We start from the raw sequence: 15,874 nt of genomic DNA on the forward strand, positions 1-15,874 counted from the left end.
CCATCCCTCTGGGCCCTGGTGGGCAGAGCCAGGAGCGCCGTGTCTGGGGGACCACGGGCTGGCGCTCACGCCTCCGACTTGAACCTCCCCCACGGGGCCCCTCCTTGCCGTGTCGCGTGGGCGCATCTGCGGCGGCTTGGACAGCACCCCCCCCCCCCGGCTGCCACGCATAGAAATCGTTGCAGCTTTGCTGCACCCTCGTGACAGCTGCCACACAGCATGAGCAGGGGACGGTCAGAGAGAGAGGGAGACACAGAATCCAAAGTGACTCCAGGCTCCGAGCTGTCAGCACAGAGCCTGACGCGGGGCTTGAACCCACAAACCGTGAGATCATGACCTGAGCTGAAGTCAGACGCTTAACCGACTGAGCCCCCCAGGCGCCCCTAAAATGTTTGTTTTAAAATTTCTAATTTTATTGCTTTGTGATTAGGGTATTGTTTGTAATATTTTTGCTTTATGAAACTTATTTTTTCTCTGTGACTTAATAAATAGTTTTTGCGGGTATTCTGTGTGTTTGAGAATGTATTTTCCCTGCTTCTTAATTTTTATATTCTAATTTTAATTTTTAAATTTTTTTTTGCTTACTTATTTTGAGAGAGAAGGGGGGCAGACAGGGGCAGAGAGAGGGAGAGAGAGAGAGCACCCCAGGCAGGCTCCGCACTGTCAGCACAGAGCCCAATGCAGGGCTTGAACTCACAAACTGTTAGGTCGTGACCTGAGCCGAAAGCAGGAGCCAGAGACTTAGCTGACTGAGCCCCCCGGCGGCCCTCTCTGCTCCTTAGGTTGTAACGTTAAATGTAGATCCGTAAGAGCTGCCTTCTTGATTGTTATCTGGCTCATTTGTAGTTAACGTTCTGCCGGCTCGCCCCGTGTAGTGGACGGCAGTGCGTCAGTCTTCTCTCATTGCTGTTTCTTTTCCTCTTGCGTCGCCTGCAGTGCCTGTTTTGTGTAGGTGGCTCACGTGTCACCTAGTGCATAGGTGTTCGTGGCGGTTACAGTCTTTATGGAGTGGGGGTGCAGAGTCTAATTTTATAGCCTTAAGTGGGTAGCAGATTGGCCCACTGTCACTTCCTAAGGGGCTGTCTCTTCTCCACTTCCTGAGAATATCACCTTCACTGAAACCGGCGTCGTGTGTGCACAGTGTTCTGGACACTTCAGCTCTGTCACTGCTGTCTCTTCTTGCCAGGATAGACTTTTAATTATTATATTTTCTATATGTACTGATATTACTTCTCCTAAAATAAATTCCTTGTGTACAAAACTTATTTTCCAAAAGCGGATGTTTTCTACATGCCCATCCTCCCGCTCCTGCTCGCGGCCGTGACTCCTCCGCTGGGAGTCTGGGTCCGCACTTCCCTGCTCCAATCTGTGTGGGCCTTTGACTGGCAGGAGGGGTGCTGTGACTGTTTTCTTTTTTGATATATATATGTTAAAATATTTATTTATTTTGAGAGAGAGAGAGAGGGAGGGAGGGAGAGAGATAGCAAGCGGGGGAGGGGCACAGAGCGAGGGAGACAGAATCCCACCCAAGCAGGTTCTGCGCTGCCAGTGCATAGCCCGATGCGGGGCTCGAACTCAGGAACTGAGATCGTGACCTGAGCCAAGGTCAGGAGTCGGATGCTCAACTGCCCGAGCCCCCCAGGTGCTCCCCAGCCACCGTCCCGTGAGGACGTCAGCTGCCCCTGTGGGAAGGCCCCTGGGGGTGTGCGGCCTCAGTCCCCGTGCTTCCGGGCCAGCGCGCCGGCCTCCGCCAATGCCACGCGGTCGCCTTGCCCGCCGCCGCAGGGCTGTGCCCCCGGAGCAGGGCCGGGGCTGGGGACAGCCCCACCAGGAGCGCTAGTCCAGGCCCACGCGGAGCGGAGCCGCGGTCGGAGAGAGAAAAGGGAAGTCCGGAGGAGTTTGGGTTGGGATCGCCTCGAAGAAGTTTGGGTCGGCGGGGAGGAATGTTAGTGATGGCGCCTCTGCACAGGCGGGAACGCGGTCTATCCCCGGGCCCTGCGGCCTGCCTCCCCCGGCGCGGGGCCCGCCTTTCGCAGTCAGAGCCTCGCCCCCCCCAGGCCTGCAGTTAGCACTGCCGGTGCCCCCCCCCAGCCTCCGCAGGCCCGAGCAAGTCTTCAGTGTCGCAGAACGTCTTACTGGGTGTGGAATTCTGCTCTGACGGGTCCCCATTTCCAGCCAGCACGGCAGAGACTTGCTCGCTGTCCTCTGATTTCCATTGTGACCGTGTGGAGCCTTTACTCGTATACGTAGGGTGTCCCCCCCCCCCCCCCGCAGTTTAAGATGTATTTTCTCTGTCATGGGTTTTAAAAATTCTGTGACTTGCCCTAGTACTTTTCTTCACATGTCTTGCGCTTGGGGTTTTTTAGGCTTTGTGGGTCTATAATTTTAATTTAAATTTGGAACCGTTCTGGTCCTTCTTTCTTAGTTACTTGTTCTGTTCCTGCCTCTCGTCTCCTCTGGGGACCCCAGTTACTGACACATTAGACCCTTGAGGTCCTACTGCTCAGGGACGCGGTGTGATGGCTTTCCAGGCCTTCTCTCCGTTTCACTGGGACGCTCTGCTCCGGCGTCTGCAGGCCACCTAACTTCCCCTGCGGCGTCCGGCCTGCTCTTAACCCCCCGCCCGTTTCTGCGGCTCGGACGCCGTGCTTCTCGTGTCTAGATGGCCCTTTGGGGTCTTTGCCTTCTTTTAAAGTATCTTCCATGTCTCTGCTTCACATCCGCTTTTCCTGTGTGCACACACCCCTGCACACGGACAGAAGTGTACACGTGTGGGGGGACCACACGTGTGCTATGGAGCACGTCTGGTCCGTGCTTGGTGTCTAAATGCCATCTCCGTCTGTGAGGGGCCGCGCTGCAGGAGCGCCTGCCTGGTGAGGTGGAGTCACAGAAAACCCACCTTCGCAGGATGGCTTTCTGTTAATTTTTCAGCAAAAGGTCCTTCCAGATTGTATTTGTAGTTCATTAATTATTTAAAAAAATTTTTAATAGCTTATTTATTTTTGAGACCGAGAGAGACAGAGCATGCATGGGGGAGGAGCAGAGAGAGAGGGAGACACAGAATCCGAAACAGGCTTTAGGCTCTGAGCTGTCAGCACAAAACCCAATGCGGGGCTCGAACCCACAAACCACAAGATCATGATTTGAGCAGAAGTCATACGCTTAACTGACTGAGCCACCCAGGGCCCCTATTTGTATTTAATTTAAACTGAGGACACAGAGATTCTAAAAATCAGACTAAAAATTAAAAGTACTGACTTCTGGAACTTTTCACTTGCTAACTAAACCAAAGGAGGGGCTGGGTACAGAATTTGAGGTTTCTCATGCATAGATTGAGCCCTTTAGCATATTTGAGAGGGACTAAAAAATCCAGGGAAAGTATGAGCAGGATAACAAAGAATATTGGTATTAAGAAAGGGGGAAATCTATGTATCTATAAAGAGTAGCTAAAAATTATAGTTTGCAAAGGTTTTTAAATGTCCAGTTTGGAAGCGAAGCATCTTGGTTTTAGATTTTTCACTCTAAATTTGCTACGTGGATTGATGGAGCATAAGGGCAATTATAAACCATTGCTGACAGCAAGTAGACTTTCTGTGTCTGCACTTGTCCTTGGAGAGGCCGAGGCGGGCCAGCGTTTACGTCTCTGAGTCCGGCAGCCTTGACTTTTAGGATCTGGCGGCTCCCCTGGGGAGCTTTCAGGAAGCCCTAGGTTGTCCTCTTGCCTTGGGTTTGCATCTGGCACTGTCTTGCCTCAATGTGGCCCGCAAGTGGCATTGGTGTTGGAGGGGTCCTGGGCGCTGGCAGAGGGCTGCGGGGCTGTGGGGGAGGCGCCCCGAGGTGGCCCGGGCCTCCTGCAGCCCCAAGCCGGGTGGGGGTGGAGGGGCCGCTTCGCCCCATCGACACAGGGCCCGCGCCAGGATGGGACTCATCACAGAGTTGGTGGGCATGGGGCCTTTGGCATAGCAGACCCGGGTCTGAAGTCCCGACTTACCTGGTGGCCCATCTTGCTGCGCACAGCTTGCTAAGCTCTCTCTCAGTGTTGTCCTCTGTGACCTTGGAACTGTCTTCCCTCTACGTTTCTGGACCTGCCCATGGACACCAGGCTCGCCTGGAGGGTCCCGCCCCGAGCTGTAAGCACTGTGGCCGATGTATTCTGTTAGTAGACACGTTGTGCTGTTAAACTAAAGGGCACTGATTAACTTTCCTTCACATTGACTTATTTATTTTTAGGATACTGAAGTGTATAAAGCTACGGTAAAAGACGACCTTACCAAGTGGCAGAACGTTCTGAAAGCTCACAGCTCTGTGGACTGGCTCATAGTGGTAGTTGAAAATGATGCCAAGAAGAAAAACAAAACCAACATCCTTCCCCGAACTTCTATTGTGGACAAAATAAGAAATGATTTTTGTAATAAACAGAGCGACAGGTAAGTGGGTCTTGGGTCTCCCCCGCTGACACCCAGACGACCGGCTTCCGCGCAGGGGTCCTTCCTCAGCACAGGCGGTGGGCCTGGAGGCGCAGCGCGTGAAGGGTGCTGCCACTGGGCCCCCCTCAGGGGGCTCCTGATCTGCTGGGTGCAACGCCGGAAATCGTAACCCCAGCGTGCCGCCCGGTGACCGTGGCTTCCCTCTGAGGATCTGCAGTGGGTGTTGGGGTGGCCGGGCTTGGGGGTGCCTCGGGTCCTTGTGTACAGGAGGGCCCTCGACCCTGTGGTGCATTTACCTTCGTACCTGTTGAGAGCCCCTAAGAACCAACATTCTGAAATGCTGACTTAATCTTCAGAATCTTCAAAAGGAAACCACACAACTGTGGTGGCTGCTTCCTTTCCTGTGCTCGGCCCTGCGTGGCCCTGTTCTGGCTGCTGGGGGTCACTTCCCCTCTTGGTGGTGTCGCGCCCAGCAGGGCAGGCTGTTGAACTTCCTGGTGCCTGCGGCGTGCGGTGTGGCCTCACGGGCGGAGCCACGCCACCACGCCTGTGGCCGCCCAGGTGGCAGGTGCTCAGAGAGGAGCAGGGAGGGGGCGGGGCTACGGAGGCAGGAGCGCCCAGGAGCGAGGGGAAGAGCCCGGGCTGGAGTCCCGGCCCTGTGGTTGGGATACCCTCCGACCCTGGTGTGCCCTGTGTCAGGCCACCCGGTAACCTGACCGTTCTTCGGGGGAAGGAGCCTTCGTGGGCTTCCTTTCTGCGTCCCGCACAGTTGTGGGCACAGAGTGATGTTCAGACTTGTTTTATTTATAGTTTGAAATAAACATTAGATTGTCGAGCTCACGGTTTCTCTTAGAGGAATTCCGTGCCATCTGGACTTGTGGGAAGGTTGCCTAATGTCGGTTATTCATGGGTGAGTTACCCCGCAGGGCTCGGCTGAGCGTTTCAGCAGGATGCCCCGGGCTGAGTGTCCCTCCCTGTGTGGCACGGCTGCGCCCGCTCACTTGCTCTGAAAAGGGGGACCGGCGCCGGGCGCTCTGCTCTGGTCCCTGCGGGGGGACGGCGGGGGGAAGGTGGGGAGGAGGTGGGTGCCGGAGCAGCGGAGTGGAGGGGCTGGCCGGCGGCTGGACCCAGTGGCCTTTTAGTTGCGTTTCTTTGGGGTTTTATTAAGAACGTAAGCTGACAGTAATGGGACACTCCCATTGTGTGATGCTTTCAGAGTGTCGGGGCCCCCTCTAAGGCTGGGGCCGGACTCTGTCCACCTGCTTAAAGTGTGTTCCTGCTGAGCCCCCGGAAACCTAACTTGTTTTCAGCGACTAAGTCTTTACACGTAAAAGTTAACTTCCTGAGATTTTTAACGTCTCATCTCAGTATGTAAACATGCCTTCCGACGTTCTGATTTTCATTAACTTGCCAAGCACCGTTAGCAAGCCGGTTCTTTATTGTTTTAAAGTGAAGAGCTGGGCCCATGCGTTGAATTTGGAAACATCTGCATTGACCGTTGTTGTATTAGCCGGCTTGATCTCTGGCCTTTGGAAACGGTGGCACGCCTGGTGCGGCGGCGGCGTCTTGCCCTTAGCCTTAATCTGGAACGTCAGTTCGTGGGTAGTGTGTGCATGCCTGCGTGCGCCCGATACACCGTGCATCATATTTTGTGTTTGCCTTTCCCCACCTGATGCGTTGTAGAAAGGTTTCCGTGAACAGCCAGTGCATTTCTCCACCGTATCGTCAGTGAGGACGCAGCACTCGGTGGCGGCCATGTGCCGGAGTTGCTCGCCCGGCCCTCCGCTGCCGGCCGCGTCACCGCCTGCTATCAGCGGCACCGCCGGCAGCTTTGAGCTTGGGTGCCGTGTCCGTCCTTGCTGATTTCTTTCGCATAAATCCCTAAAATGAGAATTGCATGGCCAAAGTCTTGTGCATTTTTCAGGCCTTTGGCGAATATTCTAGGCGGTAGGTAACTAGTTAGAGGGCCGCCCCATCAGCTGTCTGTGTTAGTGGCGGCCCCGGTGACCGGTGGAGGCCGGGCCTCCGGGTCTACGCCGGCGCCCACCAGTCTGGGGAGCTGCTCCACGCTCTCTCCTGAGTTAGCTGTCTGGGCTTAACGTGAACTTCTGCAGTGCAGTTCTTCTTTGTCATAAAAAGAAAATCTAGAAACTGTGCACATTGAAGGCACGATAAGAGAATTTAATGAACGTCTCATCTGGTGGGTAAGCACCGGCTCGCGGAAAACAAAGACCATCTTGGGGGTCGGTGTTTGCTATTGGGTCCCGCGCCCCCCCCGCCGTAGCTTTAGGGGAGATCCTGTGTCTGGTCGGGAATAAATGTCCACCACGACCCAGGCTTCAGGATAAATGGCTGAAGTGACAGAGTAGATGCGTGTCGGTCCTCGGGGGCTTTAGGAATAGCTAGTGGGCCCGGGACCCTCCGTCCTTCGGGGTAGGAAGCACCGAGGGGTGAGGCGTCTGGGATGGAAGCCGGCTGTTGACTCGTAAAGGCTCTTCCTGGCTCCGAGTGCTCGCCTGGCCGGCCGCCTTGGCTGCGGGCTTCCCGTTTCGGTCCCCAGTGTATGATTCCAGACATCTAGCCTTCCTCCAGAGGCAGTGACGGGGCACAGAGACTTAGACTCTGTCCATTCTGGTACTGACTGGTAATTAAGGCAACGCATTCACTGAGGAGAAATACTGACGCTCACAGCGTCACGATTTTAAAATTATTTCTGAGTTCATGTTTATTCATCTTCTTTCTAAATTTTTACTACAAAAGATAAGTCTATGTTTTGCAGCCTGTTAGATGAACACATTGCCTTTTCCAAATTCATTGGAAACTTGTAATTGTATGCCTTTGGTATTTCCATGCCACACATAGTCTTTTTTTTAAGAAAATTTTTTTAATGTTTCTGTCTCATAGAGACTGAGCACGTGGTGGGGAGGAGCAGAGAGCGAGGGAGACGCAGAATCCAAAGCAGCTTCAGGCTCTGAGCTGTCAGCACAGAGCCCGACCACAGGGCTCGAACTCACAAACCGTGAGATCACGACCTGAGCTGCCATCAGATGCTTAAGCAACCGAGCCATTCAGGTGCCTCCAGATAGTCTTTTTGTAGTGAGAGTGTGTCCTACCTAATGTTAAGCCGTATTCTTTAAGCTTTTAGTTACTTCTTTTTTTTTTTTTTAACATTTATTTTTGAGAGAGAGAGAGAGACAGAGTGTGAGCGGGAGACGGTTAGAGAGAGAGGGAGACACAGAATCCGAAGCCGGCTCCAGGCTCTGAGCTGTCAGTCAGCACAGAGCCCGATGTGGGGCTCGAACCCATGAACCGTGAGCTGAAGTCGGCTGCTTCACCAAATGAGCCACCCAGGCGCCCCATTTCCTGATTACTTCTAACGCTGCTCTTGAGGCGCTCACGGCCTGGGGCCCAGCGGGAGGGGCAGAGCTACGGAGAGGGAGTGAGGCACCCCCGTGGGGGCGGTGGGGTCCCGGGGCAGCGGGGGAGAGGTCTGGGAGGACGTCTGTCAGCTGGGCCGGGTTTGGGAGGGCGAGCGGGAACGTGCTAGATGAAGAGAGCGCAGAGCTCGAGATGCCGGCTGGGCTTGGCCCGGAAGAGGGAGAGCAGAGCTGGGCCGGGTTGTGGGCCGCGTCCGGAATGTTCTGTCCTGCCAGTTAGGGGTGACTGGCGAGGTGTGTGCAGGGGGCGGTGCGACGGGGGCTTGGGAGCTGACTGGGTGGTGACCAGCTCACCAGCTCACCTTCCAGCGAGCCCCGGAGGCCGGACCGGAGACGGACATCACGCACGGCCCCCCACCCCCAGGGCTCCGCGGCCCTGGCTGCTCGCAGTGAAACCTCCTCCTACTCCGGTTGTCTCAGCGCCCCCAGTTCACGAGGGAGGGAGCGGGGCCGGAGAGCAGTTGGGCTGCATCCCGCACTCGGAGTGTTTCCCAGACCGTCTGTTTGTGTCTCTGCAGGTGCGTCGTGCTCTCTGACCCCTTGAAGGACTCTTCTCGAACTCAGGAATCCTGGAATGCCTTCCTGACCAAACTCAGGACATCGCTGCTTATGTCTTTTACCAAAAACTTGGGCAAGTTTGAGGACGACATGCGGACCTTGAGGGAGAAGAGGACGGAGCCAGGGTGGAGCTTCTGTGACTATTTCATGGTCCAGGTACGGCCCTGAGCGCTTCCGTCTCTGCCTGTAAGGAGGGCAGGCCGTGGGGTCCCTCCTGTCGGCACAGTTTCTGAAACCAGGAGACGCCGTGGTAGCTGGCGGATGTCTCCATCTCGGGGCCCTGGAGGCAGGTCAGAGGCGGTGACCTGGGCACGCCCGCCATCAGCTCTCCTGCCACTTCAGAGCTCCGCACCTAGCCGTTTGCGAGAGGGCGCTGTCCCTCAGGATGATTTGGGTTTTGTTACTACCTCGGCCCGCCTGGGGTCTCCTGCGAGGCCGTGCCTCAGGCAGCCCTGGCCGTGGTGTTGAGCCCCAGGACAAAGACGTCTCCTCCCCGCGTGGCGCTGTGATTGTGTCAGGACTCCCGGGGACGGGTACTTCCTCTGTGGGGTTGAGTTACAATCTGGGTCTGCAGCTAGCTCCTGGCCCCTTTCCAGCCCTGCAGGGAGACAGGGGTGTTGCGCTCGGGCCTCCTTCTTCACCATTTTTAGACTGAACAACATTTTTCGTGTTTAAATCACACTTGTGTGTTAATTCCTGAAGACATAATACACTTTGAACAAATAAAAGACCAATTCTGATTCAAAAATTTGATGTTTATCTCTGACTCTTGCTTATGTCTTAGTGGTATTTGGGTGATTGGGTGCTGGTGAGGGGACTGCGTGTGCACACGGTGCACTGTAAGTGCACGGCCTTGTCATGTCTCTGCTCGGGCGTGTTCAACGTCGTGTCTGCGAGCTGTCGGCGGGGGCGGGGGGTCTAGGTGACCCAGCGGTGTGGTGGTGGACTCTGGTATCAGTGGGAACCCATGGGGGGATGGATGGGCGGGCGGGCGGGCGGGTGGATGACAGATCAGAAATAGAGACGCGAGTGTGTGAGGACGGCACACGTGCACGTGTCTCCTTGCCCCGTCCTCCGACAGGGCCTGGGAAAAATAGGGCTCTCAGCAGCAGTGAACCCACTTAGTGCTAATAAGATCTTGGGTTCTCAATTCCATTCTGAGTAAGCGCCAGGGCCCCTTGGAGAAGGGGTTGATTCTCAGGCCGGCGCAGTCCTGGGGGGCTGGGCTCCATGCTGTCAGCCTGGAGCCTGACTTGGGGCTCGAACCCACGAGCCGTGAGATCATGACCTGAGCCGGAGCCAGGAGTTGGCCGCTGCGCCGCCTGAGGCCCCCAGGCGCCCTAAGTGCCGTGCTCTCCGTTGTGATCTCTGCTGGCTGTGCAGTGTGCCAAAACGTTACGGTTTTTGCTTTGTTTTGTTCGGGTCCCCAGGAGGAGCTCGCCTTCGTGTTCGAGATGCTGCAGCAGTTCGAGGACGCCCTCGTGCAGTACGATGAGCTCGACGCCCTGTTCTCTCAGTACGTCGTCAACTTTGGCGCGGGGGGTGAGTAGTGGGCGCGCGGGGGTGAGGGGTGAGGGGTGGGCTCGCCGGGGTGAGGGGTGAGGGGCGGGCTCGGCTCCGGGGGTGAGTAGTGGGCGCGCGGGGGTGAGGGGTGAGGGGCGGGCTCTGTAGGCAACCCCGAGTCTCAGCATAGATTCCCCGGCGTCTGAACAGTCTGCAGGCTGCCATTATTTAGCTGTTATTTGTTCACCTAACAGTTAAGTTGTCATTTGTTTTATGCAAATTACATAGGATATATTTTGTGGTTCTAAAAGGAAGTGATAGGAGAATGAAGAATTGGTCATTTTCGTTGTTAGAAAAATCACAACTAATAAAAGCATTTCAGAGGAAGGAATTTTTAGGAATAAAGCCCATCTCTACGACTTGCAGCCCCCGAGGTGTGCTTCCGGTTCTGGGCCTCCTGCCCCTGCTGACAGGTTGTCTTTGTGACACCCAGGCGCTCACTGCAGAGTTTTAAGTGACGCCCCTGCAATGAGAGTTCATCGTTCTTTTAGTTTCGGAGTCCTGAGCTATTCTGGAAGTACAGAGTTAGCACAGTGATGACCGTTCTCTGTTCTTGGCTGGTGCTTACTTTGCTGGAAGGGCATCCTATCACATACATGTCTGTAGCGTGTCGTGCTTGTCAGCAGGGGAGGTTCTGGGTGGTTATGGTGACTGGCTGCATCGTGGTGCCCAGTGCGTGTCCGTTGGTGTTGATCCGGCCGCCCCGCGGCGTGGGACGCTTGGGTTGTCCCCGTCCTGCCGCCCCAAGTGGTGTGCTGACAGACATCTTCGTCGGGAGTCCTGAGAGGGCCCTCGTAGGGTGCGTGCAGGAAGGAGGGAGGGCAGGGACCCGCGGCGTCTGCTGGAAGCCCGCTGAGGCCCAGGCGCCGGGGTGCTGGGCGCCTCCCGCTGGTTCTCGCTGCAGACCAGAGCCGGGGAGCCTCAGGCTTGGATCGCTTGCTTCGCTGAGACACAGGTGTAAGCACAGCCGTTACGTAGTTACTACTTCAATGTAAACACTTCGAGAAGAGGTAAGATGACATTTTACATACCCCTGGTGTATCTCTCTCGTCATATTTCCACATAGAATCTTTGTCCTCTCAGTTTTAAAACAAATCTGGGGCAAATTAAAATATGAAGTAAGCCTGGACCAACTGTGCCCCTGAACAAGGTGGTTCGTTTTTGGTCGTTGATTGCATGGCTGTTTATTGAGAGCTTCAGACGTACCAGCGCTGTTCTGCATGTGGCAGGGAGCAGACGAAGCCCTGGCTTCGTGGAGTCGGCCTGGAGGGGAGCACAGATACCTCGCGGTCGGCAGCCTGGTGCGCGCAGGCCTCCGGAAGGGCAGAGTGTGGCGCCAGGTGCTGGGCGAGCTGAGGAGGCGGCGCTGGCACGGAGGGAGCTCGGGGACGCCAGGCAGGGAGCCGGCGGGGGTCCTGCGGTGGAGGTGCTCTGGGCAGTGGGCGGGCGCCTCCCTGAGTGTGCACTTGGACAGCTCTGAGTCTAAATTCCAGTCAGTAAAGGATGCTGTTAGCGCCAGTTGGCACTTGAGATGTTTAGTAACATCAGTGTGCCAGCACGGAGTCGGACCTGGTGGAAACGTAGCCTGATGTGGTATAGCCGCTGTCTTTTGGAATGCGAGAAGTAGGTTAAGTTTTTGCCATATGGATTGAATGACTAGTTATCATTTTCTGTTATGCTTACTTTAAGACTGTGTTTGCGTCTGGGGCTATACGTTCGGATTGGGGAACCTTCTGGAAGTTTTTGACGAGCAAGAATTTTTCCTTCTGCCTCCCACCACTACTTCTTCCTTGTGCCTGCTGTCCTTCTAGGAGCGTGATTTAGGTTGCTGACACGATTGAGTTAGAGACAGGTGAGAGGCCTAAGGATGAGCGAAAATGGGTGAGGGAGACAGAAGAGACAGCGTGGTCACGTGAAGGGGCCGCTCTGGGCGCCCGGGCAGAGGGCAGCTGGCACGGCGTGCTCCAGCCCAGGCCTCGTGCCTTCTCCCAGCGCTGACCGAGCGCGGAGCCTGGGTCTCCCGGACCCCTAGCCCGGCAGTCTCCAGTTGCACCCGATCTGCTCACGACCCAGGCGCGCCGGCGTGCCTTGTGGCCTAGGTCATGCTGTCTCATGCTCATCGTCAGCTGCCAAGCACCGAGCGGGACGCCGTGGTAACTACCCGGTCCGCCCGTCTCCGGATGGTTCCGTGCCCACGCTGCCAACAGGCTGCCCATTGGTACCTGGGGTCCCGCAGCCCCAAGCAAGAGCCTCAGGCGGGCAAAGTAACGCGTAGTCAGTGCCTTTCATGATGTGTGTCTGTTTAGATGGCGCCACCTGGCTGACGATTTTCTGCCAGCCGGTGAGGAGCTGGAACGGACTGGTCCTGCGGAAGCCCATCGACATGGAGAAGCGGGAGCTGATCCAGAGGCAGGAGGCCACGCTGCTAGATCTGCGCAGCTACCTGTTCTCCCGCCAGTGCACCCTGCTCCTCTTCCTGCAGCGGCCGTGGGAGGTGGCCCAGCGCGCCCTGGCGCTGCTGCACAGCTGCGTGCAGGAGCTGAAGCTCCTGGAGGTGAGTCCCGGCGCCCCGCGCCCCGCGCCCCGGCGGCAAGCCGCCTGCGCCGACGCAAGAGGCTGCTTTTCCTGAGCGTTAGTAAGGTTTGGCATACTGTGTGTATGGCTGCTCCTCACGTGAATTTCCTGTTCAGAGTGACATTCTGCCCTCGGCGCGGTGGAGTCCTGGTGGCCCGAAGCAAGGTCAGCTTCCTCATAAGTTTTGAAGCCGTCTTCGGCTTATGTGGGGGGCTGGTCTTCCCGAGAGAGAACTCCCCAGAACTCCCTGACGGACAGTGTTAGGTTAGGACGTAGACCTTCCGCTTAGTTCAGAACTGCCTTTCTGTCTTGCACGTGAACACACGGGCAACACCGCGAGTGACACAGGACAAGCCGTGCCACATGAATCAGCGCGAGGTCGGGACGGAGCGTGGTGAACACGCGTGCGCGTGCGCAGGTGTGGGGGAGACCGGCAGCGGTGCCATGTGTCTGCCTCGCTGCGGGACCGACCCCACCAGGCTGCCGCACTCCCCACGGCCCATGGGCCACAGGCGTCTCAGCGAAGCAGAGGGACCTTTGATGGCGGTCGGGTGGGGGTGGCGGGCGGTCCTCACCTTTTCTGTTTCCGTGACCTCTTTACCCGACACACATGGGTACAGAGTGTTCCGCCCAATTTCAGAGGATCCGTAGACCCCCGCCCCTGGTTAAGCACTGAGCGAGCGGCGGATTGCATTGGCAGCGACGCAGCCCGTCTCCGTGTGAGACCCTCCACGCCACACCCCGTTCTTTCTGTCACACCCGCCAGCGCGCCCAGGGCCGCGGGTGCAGGGTCCCGGAGGGGGATGTGCGGCACCAGCCGGACCGCAGTGGGCTGCCTTCCGTAACATCGTGACTCAGATCCTGGGTTTCCTAGCAAACTAAGTAACGGACTTAACTCTCAGTTTGAGATAGTCTTAATTTAAACAAATTTTGTTTTTACCCAAATGAAGAGAAATTATTTTAGTTGATTTCTAAAAGAGAAATGCTTACCTACATGAGCCACAAACTCATGAATGTAAGAATCTGTATCAAATTACTTTTCTTGCCCAGATACCTAGTCTAGCAAATGAGGAAAATACCATATTCCACCTTGAAATGGTAATCTTTTGGCTTCGTCTAACCACATAGACTGGGGTCGTCTGCTTTGGCGTCTCCGATCTGGCTGTAGAGACCAGGGGGCTCTGGGGTCACCGTTGGTCGATGGGACAGGGCTGTCTGTGTTCGTGTGTGCCTGGACATTGCTTCTGATTCTGAGATTCTGTCACCTTAGTGGGCCGGGGGGGAAAAGCAGGGTGTGTGGTGGAGTCCACATGGGTCACGCCCGGCACCTTCCAGGAGGGTAACTGGGAAGCAGCGTCTGCAGCCCAGACACGGGTGGGAGACCGCGGAGGGTGACGGGCCAGCCTCCCGCCCTGGGCATCTGCCCGTCATGAGCCGAAGGATTTAAGAATCTGTCTGAAAGGCTTTCTCTCACCTTGGGAGATGGACTGGTGGCAGCCCAGCGGCCAGCCTGGCAGAGAGGACGCACTGGCAGCATGGTGAGGGCCGCTGGCCCTGCAGGGAGGGAGCGGGCCCTAGGCCTCCTGGAAGCCGCGTTAGGTACAGCCGCCCGGATCGGGGACCCCGGGAGGGGTAGGCCTGGGGGGACCTTTCCTTCAGGCGCCGGGGCCCAGGCGTCCCGGTCTCACCGCGGATCCCTCCTCGCCCCGGCGCCCTCCCCCCCGGCCCCAGCTCGTCCCCCGGGCGCTGCCATGCTTCTGGCCGTGGCAGGAGTGCGCGGAGACAGGGCAGCGGCTGCCGTCGCGGCAGGAAGGGGCAGGCGAGCTGCAGGTGGTGTGGGATCTGCTCGGAGCCGCTGGGGGCAGCAGGCGGCTGCCGGCACCCGGGGCTGGGCGGGGGCTCGCTGTTGCGGTGCGCACTTCGCAGCCGCGGTGCCAGTCTTCCCGCCGGCCCCCTTCCGTCCTGAGTGCGGGGCCTTGTCACTCTGGCCACCCCTCAGGGGAGCCCCCCACTCCAGTCACGTCGCTTGCGCCTGGCGCTTCTGGTCCTGCTGTGTCCTTGCGATGCGTTGACCGGAGCTGGATTCGGGGTGAGGACACCCTCCCGCCTTATTGTTCCCTCTTCGCCTCGTGCTGGGCCATCCCTCGGCGACCCCGCCGCACGAGTGCCGTGACAGCGGCTGGGCCCCGGAGGTGTGCGGCGCTTTAACCGCCAGGCCCAGGGCCGCTGACGACCTTTGCGGCCCCGCTCGTCTACAGGTCAGCCTGCAGTCCTCGCACGACCCCTGCTGGCCCCTGTGGGCGGCCGTCTGCCCGCAGCTCTCTGCCGGCGGCTCCCCTTCGTCCCGGGCCTGTCCCAGCAGCTTGGCCGGGGTCTGGTCCTCAGGCGTCCTTGGGGGGCAGGTTTGGGGGAGACAGTCTGGCTTAGGCTGGGAGGGGCGTCTGGAGCCAGGCTCTGTGTGCCCAGACTGCACCCGCCCCTCCCCGCCGGCCGCCGTGCCTCGCTGACCCCTCGGAGCCCCCCTTCTCCGCCGGGAGGTGGAGGCTGGCCTGTACCACCACGAGGTGCCGCGCGTCCAGGGAGCTGAGCCATGGCACCCGCGTGTGCCGGGTCTCACCGCGACCTTCCCGGTGCCGTCTTCTCGGCTATTCCCTCCGGACGACGGCGCCCGCGTGAGCGTGTGTTGGCGCTGACGGGGGCGGACGGGTCACGCGGGGCCCGGGACACGGCCTGTCGTCTCAGCCCCTCCGGAGGTTGGTTTTGGGTGAGGGGGGCACTCTTAACGTCTCCAGTAAGTTCTTCAGTTGCTAGTTGCCTAGACAAGTTTATTCTTAGAGTTTCTGTTAAATATCTGTGGAAACAAAGACCCCCAGTTACTTACATTTTCTGTACGTTAATTCTACTCTAAACAGTAGACTCCGTGCCCGGCGTCCGGACCAGCTTTGTGGTGGGGCGCTTCCCGCATCCGTGTCCAGCCCAGCCGAGGGGGCCGCGGCGGAGCCGTGCGCAGACGGGGGGGCTGGGCCTGGCTGTGGCTCTTTGAGCGTGAGGCTGCTTCCGCTGGGGCTTTGAAGCCCAGAGCCAAGGACCCCGGCCTGTTGGTGCGTTTCCGGTTATGACCCTTCTTTGGCAGAAAGTGCTACACGCTTGCTTTTGCGGTTTGTGAAAGACGTCCTGGTGGCCGCCTGGGTGACTGAGCCACTGAGGTGAAGTGTCCCCTTGGAGAGGCCGTGTGCTGGCCAGGGGCCGTGGGAGCCAGCCCCGCCTCTGCCGTGGGCCCGCGACTCCCGCCCCACGGTCCCGGCGAAGAGCCCG

General features: G+C 57.7%; 1 protein-coding gene across 1 annotated transcript in view; it reads left to right on the forward strand.

Annotated features, from left to right (window-relative positions):
* Positions 1-15,874, forward strand: part of TRAPPC10 (trafficking protein particle complex 10) — a 72,802-nt gene that overhangs the window by 22,630 nt on the left and 34,298 nt on the right. The window contains 4 exon segments of the mRNA XM_029938855.1: positions 4,231-4,427; positions 8,383-8,578; positions 9,853-9,964; positions 12,292-12,539. Coding sequence (XP_029794715.1) covers positions 4,231-4,427; positions 8,383-8,578; positions 9,853-9,964; positions 12,292-12,539 — 753 coding nt within the window.

This window comes from Suricata suricatta, chromosome 5 (genome assembly GCF_006229205.1).
Source record: "Suricata suricatta isolate VVHF042 chromosome 5, meerkat_22Aug2017_6uvM2_HiC, whole genome shotgun sequence".
In the NCBI taxonomy this organism is placed as follows: Eukaryota; Metazoa; Chordata; class Mammalia; order Carnivora; family Herpestidae; genus Suricata; species Suricata suricatta.